Consider the following 15,252-nt stretch of genomic DNA (forward strand, 5'->3'; position numbering starts at 1 on the left):
CACCCATTGCTTGTGGCCCTTAAGGTTACTGCCACTGAATTTCCCTGCCAGAAGCTCCTTTCCGGACAGCATGGGTGACCTGTATGGCATTTCCCAGTCAGCAGCACATAGGTGAGCTATCTGCGAAGGCCCACATGATCATCAACTTGGACCAGGACCAGGCGAGCAAGGATACCAGGGCTTCACCCCCAGAGAAGGCATATCACCTCCCATGGTTGAGGGGCGGTGTGGGTCTCATGCCAACAGTGGTATGTCTTTACTGCGTCATCAGTGTAGGAAGTGGGAGAGATATAGCACTGCCATTCTCACACTCCACCAGAATGAAGCGCTGAGTGTGCGCGGGGAGGTGATGGGGATGTGGAACATAGCGCCATGAAATGACACTGTGGGGGATCTGTATGAGTGAACAATGATTTTTAGTACGTGCGTTATTACAAGGGTGACTTATCTCTACTAATGCCTAGATTCATACGTGCCCACTGGATGTCTATAGTTTCTTATTCTTTCTCACCCTCCTGCTACACCTAGGTGTATCTCCAGGATCCCTAATTAAGGTTGAGGTGGCCCGCTGCCTTCTACGCCCTGCTGCCTGAGATAATCTTGGCTGACGTCCACTGGGAGGCCTGGACCTTGAGGGTCCGGGACCACTTTTGGGCTGTACAAATGTTGCAGTGCTGCCCTGCTCTGTGTACGGGGCTGGGGGTGTGTCGCTGACAGGTTGTCAGATGGGCTGGACACCGCCAAGGTGACAGGCCCTGGGCTGTGTTCCTGTCTATCCTCGCCTTCGGGTGCCCTTGGCTCCTCCATGGGCAAATTGAGTGAGATCCAGAAGTCCTCTGGCACTGACACTCGTGAATTTTCACCCATTCCTGCACCATGCAGTTGAAGTCCTGCTCCATGGAGCTCATGACCACACCATTGAGATCAAGAGCTGGACCATAGACCATGGAGTGCACGTCTTCTGCCAATGTCTCTATTATGGACACCACCCTCACAGTGTTGGCCTTGGTTTCTTGGAGTGACTGCACCACCTCCTCAGACAGAAGGCGATGGGACTCCTACAGCCGGCCTTGCAGTCCAAGGGTCATGCTGTCTTGCCTTACTGATACACGTGATTCTGCCTTTGTAACTCCAGCAGCTCTGGGACGACCAAACCCAGGGGCACATCGTTGGCCAATGTCTGAGCAGAGTCCTGGGCTCCGGCATCTCTCTGAGTGCCAGTTCTCTGGGATCTTTCTTCCTCCTCTGCTATCTTTGGAACTTCAGCTGTGAGGTGCTTACCAGTGAGTGACCCAAAAGCCTGTTTACTAGTTAATCTCACTGAGGTGTGAATATCTGCATGGGTGGAGGGCGCCACCTCTATGCTCGTCTCCAAGATGTCTCGCTCGGAGATGCTCGTGTCCGTAGTGTCCCGAGGGTGCAAGGATCGCCCAGGCTGGCCGACTGATTGACCTGTAAGGGAAGTGAGATGGGATGAATGCATCATGGGGGCAGACAGTTGGGGGAAAGTTAACTCGCCTGAGGCTTGAATCATAGCCACAGGTCTTGAAGGTTCTCATATTTGTCTGCTCCCCCAATTCGCCCTCTGCACAGGCGCATTCCTGATCCTCGCCGGCCAGCTCAAGGGCTCTCTCCTCATCACCATTAGGCTTCTTCGCTCCGGCAGGCTGTGCCCGCTCAGGTCAGTAGTGCCCTAGTTTGTCCTGCAGTGAGACAGATGGGAAAGTGAGGACAGGAGTCCTTCTGGGCCAGATGGTGATGAAGGTTGGCATGAGTGAGACATAAATGGGAGCAGGGTTGTGAGGAGATTATCTACTGGGAGGAACATGGAGCGTGAGGTTGGGGAGGAAGGGCACCATGACAAGTGTTGGGAATCCATGAGGGTTCACCGTGGAGGTGTGGTGGGTGTATGAAGGGGTGCAGCAGAAGATCTGAGGAGGTAGACTTACCCTGGCTGCATGAAGAAGGTCATTCATCTTCTTCCAGCACTGTTGCCACATCCTCTCAAGCAGCGAGCTGACACGCACTATCGCAGCCACTGCCTCCCACATTGATGACCTTGGTTGATGTTTATCCGCGTGATCGTGGGTAGAGAATCTCACGCCTCTGCTCCATGCCATCCAAGAATTTGGTGATGGATAACTTTGTAAATCTTGGTGCTGTCTTCCTGGTGGCCATCTTGGACTTGGAAACAAGTGTTGGGGAGGCATTTAGAAAAAGCGTCCCATTGACTACTTTTCCCAGGGCGAGCCAATCAGAGACAAGCCTCCACGTGCGTGGCGTAAAAACACGCGGTGGAAAAAACATTTTGTTAAAGCGGCTGAATATTCGGCAAGGTTTCCCACTGTCGGCACCAGTGGTTTTCTCACCAGTCTGCTCACCGGTACCGCAACTTTGAAAAAAATATGGTAAGATTCCACCCAATGCTTCAAGTCCTGCGGTGAGTAACCCTTACTCTGCTCTGTTGCCCTTAAAGGGACAATCACCGCAAGACTTCATCAGGAAACTGAAGCCAAATATATTGCCTCATAGAGCAGTATTCCACTTTAACCCATAATTTTCCTTTTTAAAAAACACTTTTAAGCATCATGATGGCACACAGCTGTTCACAATCGACAAATAAACAGCTTTGTATGTTATTACATGTTTGTATTGAAATAAAATGGCACGTAAAATTAATGTAATTATCTCTGGGAGGCGGGTGCAAATTCAGCTCAGCTTGATTACTTCCTCTTCTCTTCCAAATGTGCATTTTACAGGCTTGTAATACTTATATTGCTGTGTAGAAACACAGCATTTAAAAAGCAAGATGATAGCATGGTGCTATAACTGTCTTGAGCTGTCATGGAAATATAGAATGCTGTGTGGGACGTCTTAAGAGTATTTTGTCTCCTTTTTATCCATCTTTTGATGTTGTGGCTGGAAGTACACAATTCGTGTCAAGAAGATTTGTTTGCTGCTTTGACTTTAGCTGTTGTAATCCAATCTATCAGGAGAGCAAATTCCTTTTCTCAGTGATATGCAAGACAATTAAGCCACATACATTTGAAACTTCACTCAACTTTATCATGAGTGTGATAGTAAAGTTAGGATCTCTGTTTAGTGAATTCAGAGGCATCTCCTTCCAATTGTAATGTACACAACGGACAGCAAACGATCATCACTATGTTGCACTGAAATTCTTTTTATTCCAATTCTCAACATTTTACAAAAAATCCCGCACCCAGCATATTAACCCCTCCCCCCCCCCCCCCCCCCCCCAGCAGTCGATGGTAACTAACTCTCCAAAATGCGAAATGAACAAATCCCAACCCATCATTGCCCGCCACCCTCCCCACCCCCCCCAACCCTCTGAAGGCAAATTTCACCTTTTCCAGGGCTAAGAACCCCTGTCACGCCGACCCACAAGGTGGAGAAGCTAACCTCAACCACTAAAGCATCGACCTGCGAGCAATCAGTGAGGCGAAGGCTAAAGCATCTGCCCCCCCACCCGTTTGCAACTCCGGCCGGTCCGACACCCCGAATGTGTCCCCCTAGGGACTGGGCTACACATCTACGTACAAATGGTGCTGAAAACTGACTTCCAAAACCTTTCCAACTTCAGGCGTAATCAGTACATGATTAGCAGGACCCTTCCCACACCACTCACAGACGTCCACCACCCCCTCCAACAGCCGGCTCATCCATCACTTGGTTGGATGCGCCTTGTACACCACCTTCAGCTGTATCAGCCCCAGCCTCGCACACCAGGTCGAGGTATTCACCCTCCGCAGCACCTCGCACCACAATCCCTTTTCCAATGCCTCCTCCTTCTGATCCTTAATCCCCTCCATGGACAACTTATCTTCCTCCAAAATCCTCCCATGAATCGCCGAGACAGCCCCCCTCCCCAACGCCCCTCCCACCATAATATTGATGGCAATATTACGGTATTTTTAGTGCCACTTCTTTGATATTCAAAGTTTTTCTCAAGGCACTTGTGCTTGCTGCTGAAAGTATATCTATTGGCAGATTCTCAGACCCTATAAGTTCTTATATAATTTTCCGAATGCAGTGACTGGATGTAGTCTGCCCTGGGATGAACACCAGAAGTGGACTGACACCCATGACATGCTAATCTCTTCATAGAGGTGAAAAGCACTACAATGCCAAGCCATGCAACCCAGCTAAAACTCCTTGACCATATCTATTGTATGATATTCATTTTTTGTTAAAATTTTCCAGGATCAAAATAATAGAGTTTCAGAATTCTCATGGAGCCCTTTGTAAAGTCTTTGCGAGCAATTTAACTGGAAATAAAACAATGTCTGGTTTTGGGTGTATTTAGCTATTCAATAGCAACTTTGCCATTTGATTTGGCCTCGGGGAGTTTCTCTCTGACGAGGCAGTGCTCAGAATCATTTCCTGTTGTTCCTCGCAGATCGGAGCACCATTTTCCCTGGCTGCCCTGGGAACATCCTCCCCCCCTCCCCCTGGTAAGGGACCTCCTGGGCCGGATCCCTGGCAGTTCCAACCTAGCACAAGGGCACCATGACACTGCCAGCCTAGTACCCTGACAGTGACCTTGCCAGCCTGGCAGTGCCACCTGGGTGCCACCAGGCTGGCAGTGCAAGGTGCCAGCCAGAGGGAGTGTCAGAACACCACCCTGCCCTGCCCCCGCAACCGGGGACCCCAACGTCCTGAGAGACCCCCCTCCCCCAGGTGCCATTGCGACTGGTCCACGTTTGAGGAAACTAGTTCTAAATGACCCCGTGCCGAAGTCTCCCAGGCACGGCCGTTAGGTCACTTGCGCCGGGAGAATCCCGCAAACGCATATTTAAATTGGCCTGATGGCGCCCATCTTGACTTGGAAATAGTCTGTCTTGGAAATAGTGGACACTTTAAACGCCCAAACTCATTTCCTTGATGAAATAATTTAATTTAAACAAGCAAATTAAAGCGATGAAGATTTACTGAGATTATTTACTCCAGTCAACTCCTCAAATATTAGAATCAAAGTCTGTTCCTTGCTGAACACGTTTCTTTGAATAAACCTCAATCCTTTCAGGTGAACAAGTTTTTAAAAAAATCAATTCTAACTTGCTCGGCAGAATAGGCATGGATTACTAGCTTTCTCTGATCGTTTTCTTGGTTGCTGGACAGGTTTGTTCTGGTTGGTTTTCTTCAAGCTGCTTGAGTGTTGCATCAAGCAGGCTGTTGTTTTCAAACAGTTTGCTGACACACAGGTGAGACATGCCTCTGTTTATTGTTTCTGAAACCAGGGTTAACAGCAGTTTCAACTGACTATAAGTGCAGACAACTGACAGCCCCAGGGAACATTGGCGATCTGCCAGCTGCAATCTCACTCACTAACTCTGGGTAGAATTTGTGTACTGGATTTACCTGCAGGTGCTAATACCAGGAGGGCAAAGGTGAGCCTAAAAGAAACAGCAGCCTTGACTTCCAGTTGAAACATACCACCATAGTTTCAATGAAAATCTGGAACTCAAGTTTTTTTTTTGTGCAATATATACTGAAGACAGTACATCGTGGATCTGGTAGAATAAAATGGAAGGGTTGAAAAGTGGTTAAAATTTACTGACCTCTGATGGTTCGTCTCACTTATTCAGATGCTGACTGAGATACTGTGCAATGCCAGTATTTTATCGTTTTTATTTCAGATTTGCAACATTTGCCACCTTCCCCTGAACCATCCTTGTGGCCGTGCTTACAGATCCATCATTTCCCATCATCATTCCTTAGTCTCCAACAATCGGTCATCGAAGGAAAAGATTACATAGTCAGGTTACAGAAGCATTGTCGTCTTTTAAATGGTACAGGAAGAAAATTTACATGATGTTGCCACGTAGGCAGGAAGTAAACGGCACCAAAATATATTGCGCCTGACATTTATTCGCAGAGAAGTTTGAAATTTTTAATTTTGTTGCGAGGAAATTTTTTTTTCCCAGGCCTCATTTCATTTGGTGGCTGCTGATTCTGTCAGTTCTTTGATCACATAGAATGTAAACAGCAAATTTACTGGGATTGAGCTAGATCTGTCACTTTTTTTGATTTTGTGCTCGTTAAGTTGTAATACTCATACCAGATATAGAAGGTTTCAATGTGGAGCAATGATTGTCCCGTTAACTGGTTGACGGTCGAGTTTGATGTTGTCTCATGTATGACATTAGCCCAAGTCTCGATTTGCAAATCCTGCACACAAAATCAGTGTTGAAGGAATGAGTACAGACATCGGCTCTGTGCTGTGCTCGCTTGTTTTGAAGGCAATTCTGAGACTAAGTGCTGACACCGGCGTGGGAACGGTGCCGTTCTATGACCGAAACAACTGCGCAAAACGACCACCGATCGTCCGTCTGGTGGGGAGCTAGCAGGCCGCACTGTGCAACATGGCGCCAGGCACGCACGGACCCGGCTTGCCAAATAGTGATCTCCTTTGGCCAGGCTCGCCACCCCTGGACCACCTCCCCACCAGTGCCCCTAGCACCCGCCAAAGACTCCCTGCCTGTGGATCGGCTGCCCCCTGACTGTGGCGGTGCTAGACTTAGTCCTCAGCCGCTATGCCGAATTCCCGAAAATAAATAGCATGAGCGACCAACGCCGTCGGGAACTCGGCCCATCGGGGGCGGAGCATTGGGGAGACGGCCTCCGATAATGTCCTGAGGCCGTCCCTATGGCGTGCGGCGTACTCCTCGAGTATGCTGTTTTAGTAGGGCAGAGCATCGCAAAAGTGGCACCGCCCCCGATTTCTGCGCCAACGTGGATTCTCCGCCCTATCGCCGAACGCGATTTCGTTGTCAAAGACTGGAGAATCCTGCCCCATATCATCAAAGTAGAGTACATTCCCTCTATCTGTTTCACAATTCTGTACCAACAATGTTCTCCATCCCCAACTTTGGAAGCGCACGTATCTCAACCAGGTGGATATTATTTACGTCAGATAGTTCTTCTGGGTGAAATTTTAAACTCACATTTTTGTGCTGTGAGTCACAACGAGTTGTTTTTTATTCTTTCAAAGGATATGTGCATTTTTGGCCACAGAAGCATTTATTGCGCATCCCTATTTGCCCTTGAGAACATGATGGTGATCTGCCTTCTTGAACCGCTGCAGCCTTTGTGCAGGATTTTGAACCAATGTCAGTGGAAGTATGGTGATATAGTTCCAAGTCAGGATGGTTTCTGACTTGGAGGGGAATTTGCAGGTGGTGGTGTTCCCATGTATCTGCTGCCCTTGTCCTTCGAGGTGGCAGCGGTCGCTGTCAAACAAACTTTGGTGAGTTCCTGCAGTGCACCTTGTAGATGGTACACATTGCTGTCATGTAAGTCAGTGGTAGAGGGAGTGGCTGTTGGCAGCAGTGGATAAGGGGCCACTCAAGTTTGCTGCTTAATCTTTGATGATGTTGACCTTGCGTGTGGTTTGAGCTGCACTCATCCAGGTAAGTGAAGTGGATTCCATCATATTCCTGACTTGTACCTTGTATGTGATGGACAGGCTTATGGAGTCAGGAGGTGAGTTAATCTCTGCAGAATTTCCAGCCTCTGACCTGTTCTTGTATCCACCGTATTAATATGGCTAATCGAGTTCAGTTTCTTGTCAATGGTACCGCTCAAGGTATTCATAGTGGGGGATTCAGTGCTGCCATTGATTGGCAAGGGACATGATTGGAATGTCTCTTTGATGGAAATAGTCATTGTCTGGCACTTGTTACTTGGGTTAAATGTTACTTGCTACCTATCAGTCCAAGCCTGTATGTTGTCCAGGTCTTGCTGCTTGTGGGCATGGACTGCTTCAGAGGTGCTACGAATAGTGCTGAACATTGTGTGAAGATCAGCAAACGTCCCCACTTCTGACCTCATAATACAGAAAAGGTCATTAATGAAGCTGCTGAAGATGGTTGGGCCTCGTAACGTGGGGCTGTGCCTCTCAAACATATCTCATAGTGGAAAGCGAGAAGGCATTCATAGCAGCATTGGACAGGAGTGTGTAGTTTATCTCATTAAACCTGCACTGCTGCCATTCAGGAGATCATAGCTGATCTGTGACTTACGCACCTTTACCTCATATCCCTTGAAATCTTTGGTTAACAACTATCTCTCAATCACTGTTTAAAATTAACGATTGATCGAACATCATTCAGTGTTTTTGGAAGAGAGGTTCAAACTTAAACCACTCTTTGTATCAGTCATGAACACAGAGCCTAAGAAGTGGAAGTTACAGGCTGGTCAACAATTTAGCTTTGATATGCCAGAATCCGATTAGTGCAAAAATATATCTTGAGTCTTTTTTGCAAACAAGATTCTGAAGGGTGCTTATTTATTAAATTAATTGCCCCATGCCTGAATGAAGGACATTTTATACATAAACAGTAATACTCAGTCATGGGCATATGTTTTACTGCAGCTAACTGCTACATCAAGCCACAGCACCACAGCTTTGTCAGCTTGAAAGACACAGTGGGGATTATTTCAGTCAAGGCACAGACACTCAAGTGAAGTTAACCAACTGATTTTTATTCTAGGATAATGTGAAAACAACCTATTGGGCTGGATTCTTGATTTCCCTAACTAACCGTGTTTTTCTTTTTTTAAAATAAAATTAGAGTGCCCAATTTATTTTTTCCAATTAAAGGGCAATTTAGCGTGTCCAATCCACCTACCCTGCACATCTTTGCGTTGTGGGGGCAAAACCCACGCAAACACGGGGAGAATGTGCAAACTCCACACGGACAGTGACCCGGGATTGAACCTGGGACCTCGGCGCCGTGAGGCAGCAGTGCTAACCCTGCGCCATCGTGCTAACCCTACCGCATTTTTCTTGGTGGTGCACCATTTGCTGGTGGCGGGATTCTCTATTCCTGCCACTTGTCAATGGGATTTCCCGTTGAAGCCACTCCAAGTCACAGGTAAACATATAGGTTGGGGTTCGATGCCAGTCGGAAAAGAGAATCCCAACGGCTGGAGAATTTCGGCCACTGTGTCAAGAAGTTCCACCTTTGTACATGGTAACTGAATCACATTATTTGAACGTATGGCAGGAATCTCCCTCATTTATGATGTGTTATCTCTGTTGGTCCAACATCGACTGCAACTGGATGCAGTGAAACTAGAAACAGGCTTCTGATACAGGAGATGGTCCAACACCGTTTATTGAACCTGTTGATTGCTATACATAATCTGCTGTGGGTTGACACTCTATTAACCTAACTGATAATATCCAATGGCATGACCAGACTAGCTCTCTAGCACATGGTGATGATGTTCATTGGCCTGTGCACTGTGCCCATCTCCCTGGCATCCTGTGAGAGAGGGAGAGCCTTAATGCCCCGTGGGCTTTATAGTAGTGGTGTCCTGTCTGTTGATTGGTTGTTCTGTGTTGTGTGTGTTCATTGGTTATCCTGTGTGTCAATCACTGCCAGTCTTCATCTCATGATATACATGAGTGGATATTATGACAATTTACTTACAGGCCTATTCATGATCATTTGTTCCAATGTGCTTTGCCAAAATGTATTATTGTACATATGACCCAACTCAGTGTTCTGGTAAACCTTTGTGTTTCTTTTGACTTCCCTGGAAAAAACGAGCAGTTCCAACCAAATAACTACCCTTCAGTTGTGACTGATGTTGTGTTCTTGTTTCATAATCGATTCTCGCATAACTATCTGTCTCCCTCTGCCTTTAAAACTCTTGCAGGGTCTGACCCATAAACATAATGACTGATGCTGAGGTACTGAAACTAGGTTTGAGATGTGCAAACCAGCAGGCCAAATGTTGAGTTAAATATCTGGAACACCTTTCCTTACAGCACCGTGGGTGTTGCGTTCAGCGGTTCGTAAAGGTGGCTCACCACTTCCTTCTCGAGGACAATTAGGGATGGGAATAAATGCTGGGCTTGTCATTGATATCCACCCATATGCCATGAATTATTAAAAAATATATATAGTTGATTGTCTTTAACGTTTAATCTCAAACCCCATCATTGCAGTAGCTCTATTTGGTATCAATCGGCTTGCCTCACGCTTGAAACTCACCAAGCCAAACTGAGGAGCCTACAGTGCTCCAAATCAATACTTGGCACCAAAGAGACTATTACCCATGAGCAGAGGCCATTTTAACCTAACCCACTTGCCTACCAATGAGGCAATGGGAAGTAATGACTGGCGGTTGCAAATGCTCAATCCAATGTTATCACTTTTGGTGTCAGGTGAGTTAAGTGACCTTAATTTTAAGATTACACAAAGTAAACAATGTCTGTGGCTGTGGTTCTAACACAATGTTGTGGTTCTAAATAGTGAATGCATATCTGATTTCTGAAGTAGTTAGCATCCTTTGATCCTCATAACATTTGTCAGCTGTTATTACCATCTGCCATCTTTATTCTGGATTATCTTGCTGTAGCTAAGATAATGCTTGATATCCTTGCCAAAACCAGGTCACCACTTTCAAAATACAGTATTTTAAACCAGCTAGCCGAAATCATCGACGAACGTGCTGACATTTTGATGTTTTTCTTCAGGTTACTTAAATGAACAGAACTGGGCGAAGAAATACCCGAGTTGCTCTGGTCCAAGACAATCTCCCATCAATATAGATGATGGTTTTACTCAAGTAAACATGAATTTTCGGAAGCTGCTGTTTGAAGGCTGGGAACATGAATCCAGCAGAAGTACAGTCATTCACAATAATGGGAAAACAGGTACTTGATTCGTTTTCTGTTTCAATGCAATGTATTATTTCCACGTAAAATATCACTGCTACATTTCAAGGCATTTTCCCCTATGTTTAGGGCAGATTTATCACAGTGCAATTAGAATAAAGATGGATTTTACTTCTTCCTATTTCCATTTCCTTAGAAGGGCCTCACGACTGAAATGCGTGCCAATTAGCTCTGAATGAATCGTTTCTTCTGATGTCTGTTTTAAGAACATATCCAATACATTTGTAGCAGGATATCTAATGGCAACCCTCTTTCCTTCTTGATCTCCAGTGGAAATTAACTTGACAGATGAATATTACATCAGTGGTGGAGGCATGAAGTCCAGATACAAAGCAGGCAAGATAATGTTCCATTGGGGCAAGTGTAACGCATCGGATGGATCAGAACATACCATAGATGGGCAAAAATTTCCTTTGGAGGTGATTTGCTTTTATATTTAGTATTAGACTAAGGCTTACCTGCAATGATTACAGGGGGAGACTAACGCATCCCCATTGCATTTGAATTTTACCATTTGTTGAAAGAAATAAAAGATTTTTAATTTGTGTGGCACCTTAACCTACAAACATAAAAAAATAACAGCCATTCAAACCTGCTCCACCCTTAAATAAGATCATAGCTGATCTTTGACCTTGATTCTGCTGTCCTGCCCAATTCCCTCTCCAGTCCAAAAGGCTTTCTATCCCGGTCCTTGAATATACTCAATCACTGAGCTGGGGTAGAGAATTTCAAAGATCCACAATCCTCTGAACGTACATTCATCCCAGTCTGCAGTGGTCAACCGCTTATCCTGAGACCTTGCCCCAATATTCTCACCAGGGAAAACAGCCCCCAGCATTTACCCTGCCAAGCCCCCTCCGAATCTTCTAATTTTCAATGAGATCATCACTTCTTCTTCCAAATTGCAAGAAATATAGACCCATTCTACTTAACCTCTTATCACAGGACAGCTTTCTCATCTGAGGAATCAGCACAGTAAATCTTGGGGGAGGGGGGGGGGGGCAGCATGGTAGCACAGTGGTTAGCACAGTTGCTTCACATCTCCAGGGTCCCAGGTTTGATTCCCGGCTTGGGTCACTGCCTGTGCGGAGTCTGCACATTCTCCCAGTGTCTGAGTGGGTTTCCTCCAGGTGCTCCGGTTTCCTCCCACAGTCCAAAGATGTGCAGGTTAGGTGGATTGGCCATGATAAACTGCCCTTAGTGTCCAAAAAAGGTGGGGTGGGGTTACTGGGTTACGGGGATAGGGTGGACGTGTGGGCTTTGGTAGGGTGCTCTTTCCAAGCGCCGGTGCAGACCCGATGGGTCGAATGGCCTTCTTTTGCACAGTAAATTCTATGATTCTATGATCTTCACTGTATCGCCTCAAAGGCAAGCATAATCTTCCACAGATAAGGAAACTTTAGACACCCTTATGGCATCTAGTAATGCTTTACAACCAGTGGGTCCCTACCTCTTACCGCAGAGTCTGTCTACCCTTGGGAGGAAAGGAGGAAAGCAGGGCAATGCAGAAAGCACTGGGGAAGCACAACCAACAGAGGGAGGAGCAATGAAGCATTTAGGGGAGCAAAGAGAGAGTAGGAGCTTTGGGAAGCAGAGCATGAAGAGAGACTAAAGGAGCAAGGGAGGGCAATAACTCACAGGGAGCAGAGGGTATCTCTAGTCACCATTCACAGGCTTGCTCTTCACCATGGCACCAGTTGCCCTAACTGCTGCAAGATTGCCTCTGCATCGTTTACCGCTGGAAGGTTTCTGAGGACCGCCAGGTGTTCACGAATCACAGTGAGAACCACTGATCTAGACGCAGTCCTGGACACGTTGTAGGAAGTCCGACCTTCTTTGCTACATATTTTGCTTAACCTTTAGATAACTAAAATATCAATTATGCCTCGATTGTCTTGCTATTTGTCTACTTATCTCTGCTATCTTCTTTCTGCTGTCTGACAGTCTCTAATATCCCAATGGCCCCCTTCTTACTTGTTCACTTTAGCCAAATTGATTCAGCTTTTGCAGTCCCATGTGATCTCTATTTCCTCATGCTGAAATGGGATCTTTTAACGCTGCCACCCTTTTCTACACTACTCCTCCTCAGTATTTTGTAACCAGGAAGTTTCAGCTTATTGTCCCACCCTAGGTTAAGCCCCATTAATCAGTGCTATAATGTAGCTGCTTTCCATAGAAGCTTGCGCCTGTACCTTACCAATTTTATTTACATTGCATGCAAGTCAAAACCAGCCTCTGGCTGTTCAGCAATCGTGTTCATTTTAATCTCTCCTCTTTCTTTTATCTTTCTTAAACCCCTAGTATCTTTGATTTCTTCTCCTTTACCTCATCCTGTTTTTCTCTTCCCTTGGCGTATTTGTTTCGCTCTGCCTCCACAATATTTGGCATTCTCTCAGCGAGCACAATGGTCCCAGTTTTAATCGGGTAAAGCCCCGCGCCGGGGCACGATTCTCCGCTGCCCACGACGGGTCGGAGAATAGCGGGAGGGCCTTCCCGATATTTTTCCCGCCCTCCCGCTATTCTCCCCCCCCCTCCACGGCCGCCCCACGACACGAATCGCTGCTCGCCGTTTTTTACGGCGAACAGCGATTCTCCCCAGGCCGATTGGCCGAGTTCCCAGGCCTTTACGGCCGTTTTCACGAACGCAATCGCACCTGCTCTCACTGTTCGTGAAAACGGCCGCAAAGTGCCGTCCCGGACAACCATGGCACCGATTGGCACGGCCGCACCATGGCCGTGCCAAGGGTGGCATGGGCCTGCGATCGGTGGGCACCGATCGTGGGCAGCGGGTCCGATACCCGCGCACTATTTGTTCCTCCGCCACCCCGCAGGATCAGTCCGTGGGGCGGCTGAGGGGCATTACGGCCCGCGCATGCGCGGGTTTGACGCATCTGCATGATGACATCATCCGTGCATGCACGGCTGACGTCACCGTGCGCGTCAGCCGCCGTGACGCTTGGCGCGAGGGCTTAGCGACGGTCGCTAAGCCCGCGATGCTGTGCTTCACGGGGCCGTGCTGCTAGCCCCTCCCGGGGGGGAGAATCGGGTCCCGGGAGGGGGCGCGGAGGCTGCCGTGAAACACGGCCAGTTTCACGGCAGCCTTTACGACTCGCCGCATTTGCGGAGAATCGCGCCCCGCCGATATCCTAACTGTGCCAAAACTGCTCCAGAAGTGGTCCCAATTCCCTCGGAATCTTAACCCTTCTCTCCTTTACCATAACTGCAGCCATACATCTAACTCCCTTATCTAATTTTTCTTGCACAGGGTGGCATGTGACATCACTGGCAATCCTTCAGTAACTCTTGAGATCTCGCTGCTTAATAGATATTTGAATTGCTGAAATTCCCTTTTTTGAGGGTCCCCAAATGTATTTCTTCTTATGTCATTGGCTCCATCGTGGACTCTAATTCCCAGCTACTTCCTGCCCCTCTCCAAACTCTCCGGCCTCTGCTCCTCAATAATCTTTTCCTGTTTAGGACCATTGCCTTCTGCTCCAAAGTATTTAGCTATTCTGCTGACTCCTACTATTTTCTACATTTCTTGCCCATTGTAGTCAATCGCTTGTTCTTTAGTGAAGCACCTTGTCTTATCTTTGTCCTGTTTGAGGTTGCTGTCACAGCTATATGAATAACACATAAATCAATTGTAAAATTAAAAATACAAAAACAATAACCGAATGAAAGTTCACTTCACAGTTTATGATGTTACCTGAGTTAGGAAGATGACAACATGGATTTATTCAGTATATTAACTGTGGATACCTTGCTGTTCTATGTACCAATTTTAGATGAACATTCCTTTAGTTGATATCAGCCACTTTTTCTGCCTCCAGTCTATTTGTCCCCTTAGAGGGCAAATCAATATTTCTCCCAATCAACCTTGGATAAATCGCCCTCGTCCCCTGTTGTAGCGTAATTACAGCCAGAAATTTATTTAGTTATTTCTGAGAAACGAAACACAACCCTTATCACCAGTGTGTATGAAACCCACTTTACTGGTTCAACAAAAATTGAATCCAGGTCTATTGGGCTAAGCTGATGAGCCCCAGCATGGGGAATGCAAGGAATTGCGGGCGAAATTCTCCCAAAACGGGACCGATTCTGGTCCCCCGTCGGGGCTAGCAGCCCGACGTCGGAGGCTCCGACAAGTCGGGCTTAACGAAAATCGTTAAGCCCGCTTGCCGGAGTTAGCGCCGGCTGACGCGTCATATGACGTCAGCCGCGCATGCGCAGGTGGGAAGACTCCACCCGCGCATGCGCGGGTGACGTCATCGCGTTTTTGCGCGAAACCCGCGCATGCGCGGGCCGGGTTGCCCCTCAGCCGCCCCGCGTATTGATACTGCGGGGCGGCGGAAGGACAAATAGTGCGCGGGCATCGGGCCCGCTGCCCGCGATCGGTGCCCACCGATCACGGGCCCATGGCACCCTTGGCACGGCCGTGGTACTGCCGTGCCAATCGGTGCCATGGTTATTTTTTGCGAGTTTGTCACAACGTTTTTACGAACGGCAGGACCAGGTGTGTTTGCCGTTCGTAAAAA

The 15,252-nt window shown here is 47.3% G+C and overlaps 1 protein-coding gene across 4 annotated transcripts in view; it reads left to right on the forward strand.

The window, feature by feature from the left end:
• The window catches only part of ptprz1a (protein tyrosine phosphatase receptor type Z1a), a 256,830-nt gene that overhangs the window by 116,065 nt on the left and 125,513 nt on the right, over positions 1-15,252 (forward strand). For all 4 annotated transcript variants that reach the window (XM_038781321.1, XM_038781324.1, XM_038781322.1 and 1 more), the window contains exons 3-4: positions 10,514-10,693; positions 10,985-11,133. In XM_038781321.1, coding sequence (XP_038637249.1) covers positions 10,514-10,693; positions 10,985-11,133 — 329 coding nt within the window. The remainder of the gene's footprint in view (positions 1-10,513; positions 10,694-10,984; positions 11,134-15,252) is intronic.

The sequence above is a fragment of the Scyliorhinus canicula genome, chromosome 20, assembly GCF_902713615.1.
Source record: "Scyliorhinus canicula chromosome 20, sScyCan1.1, whole genome shotgun sequence".
NCBI classification, from domain to species: domain Eukaryota; kingdom Metazoa; phylum Chordata; class Chondrichthyes; order Carcharhiniformes; family Scyliorhinidae; genus Scyliorhinus; species Scyliorhinus canicula.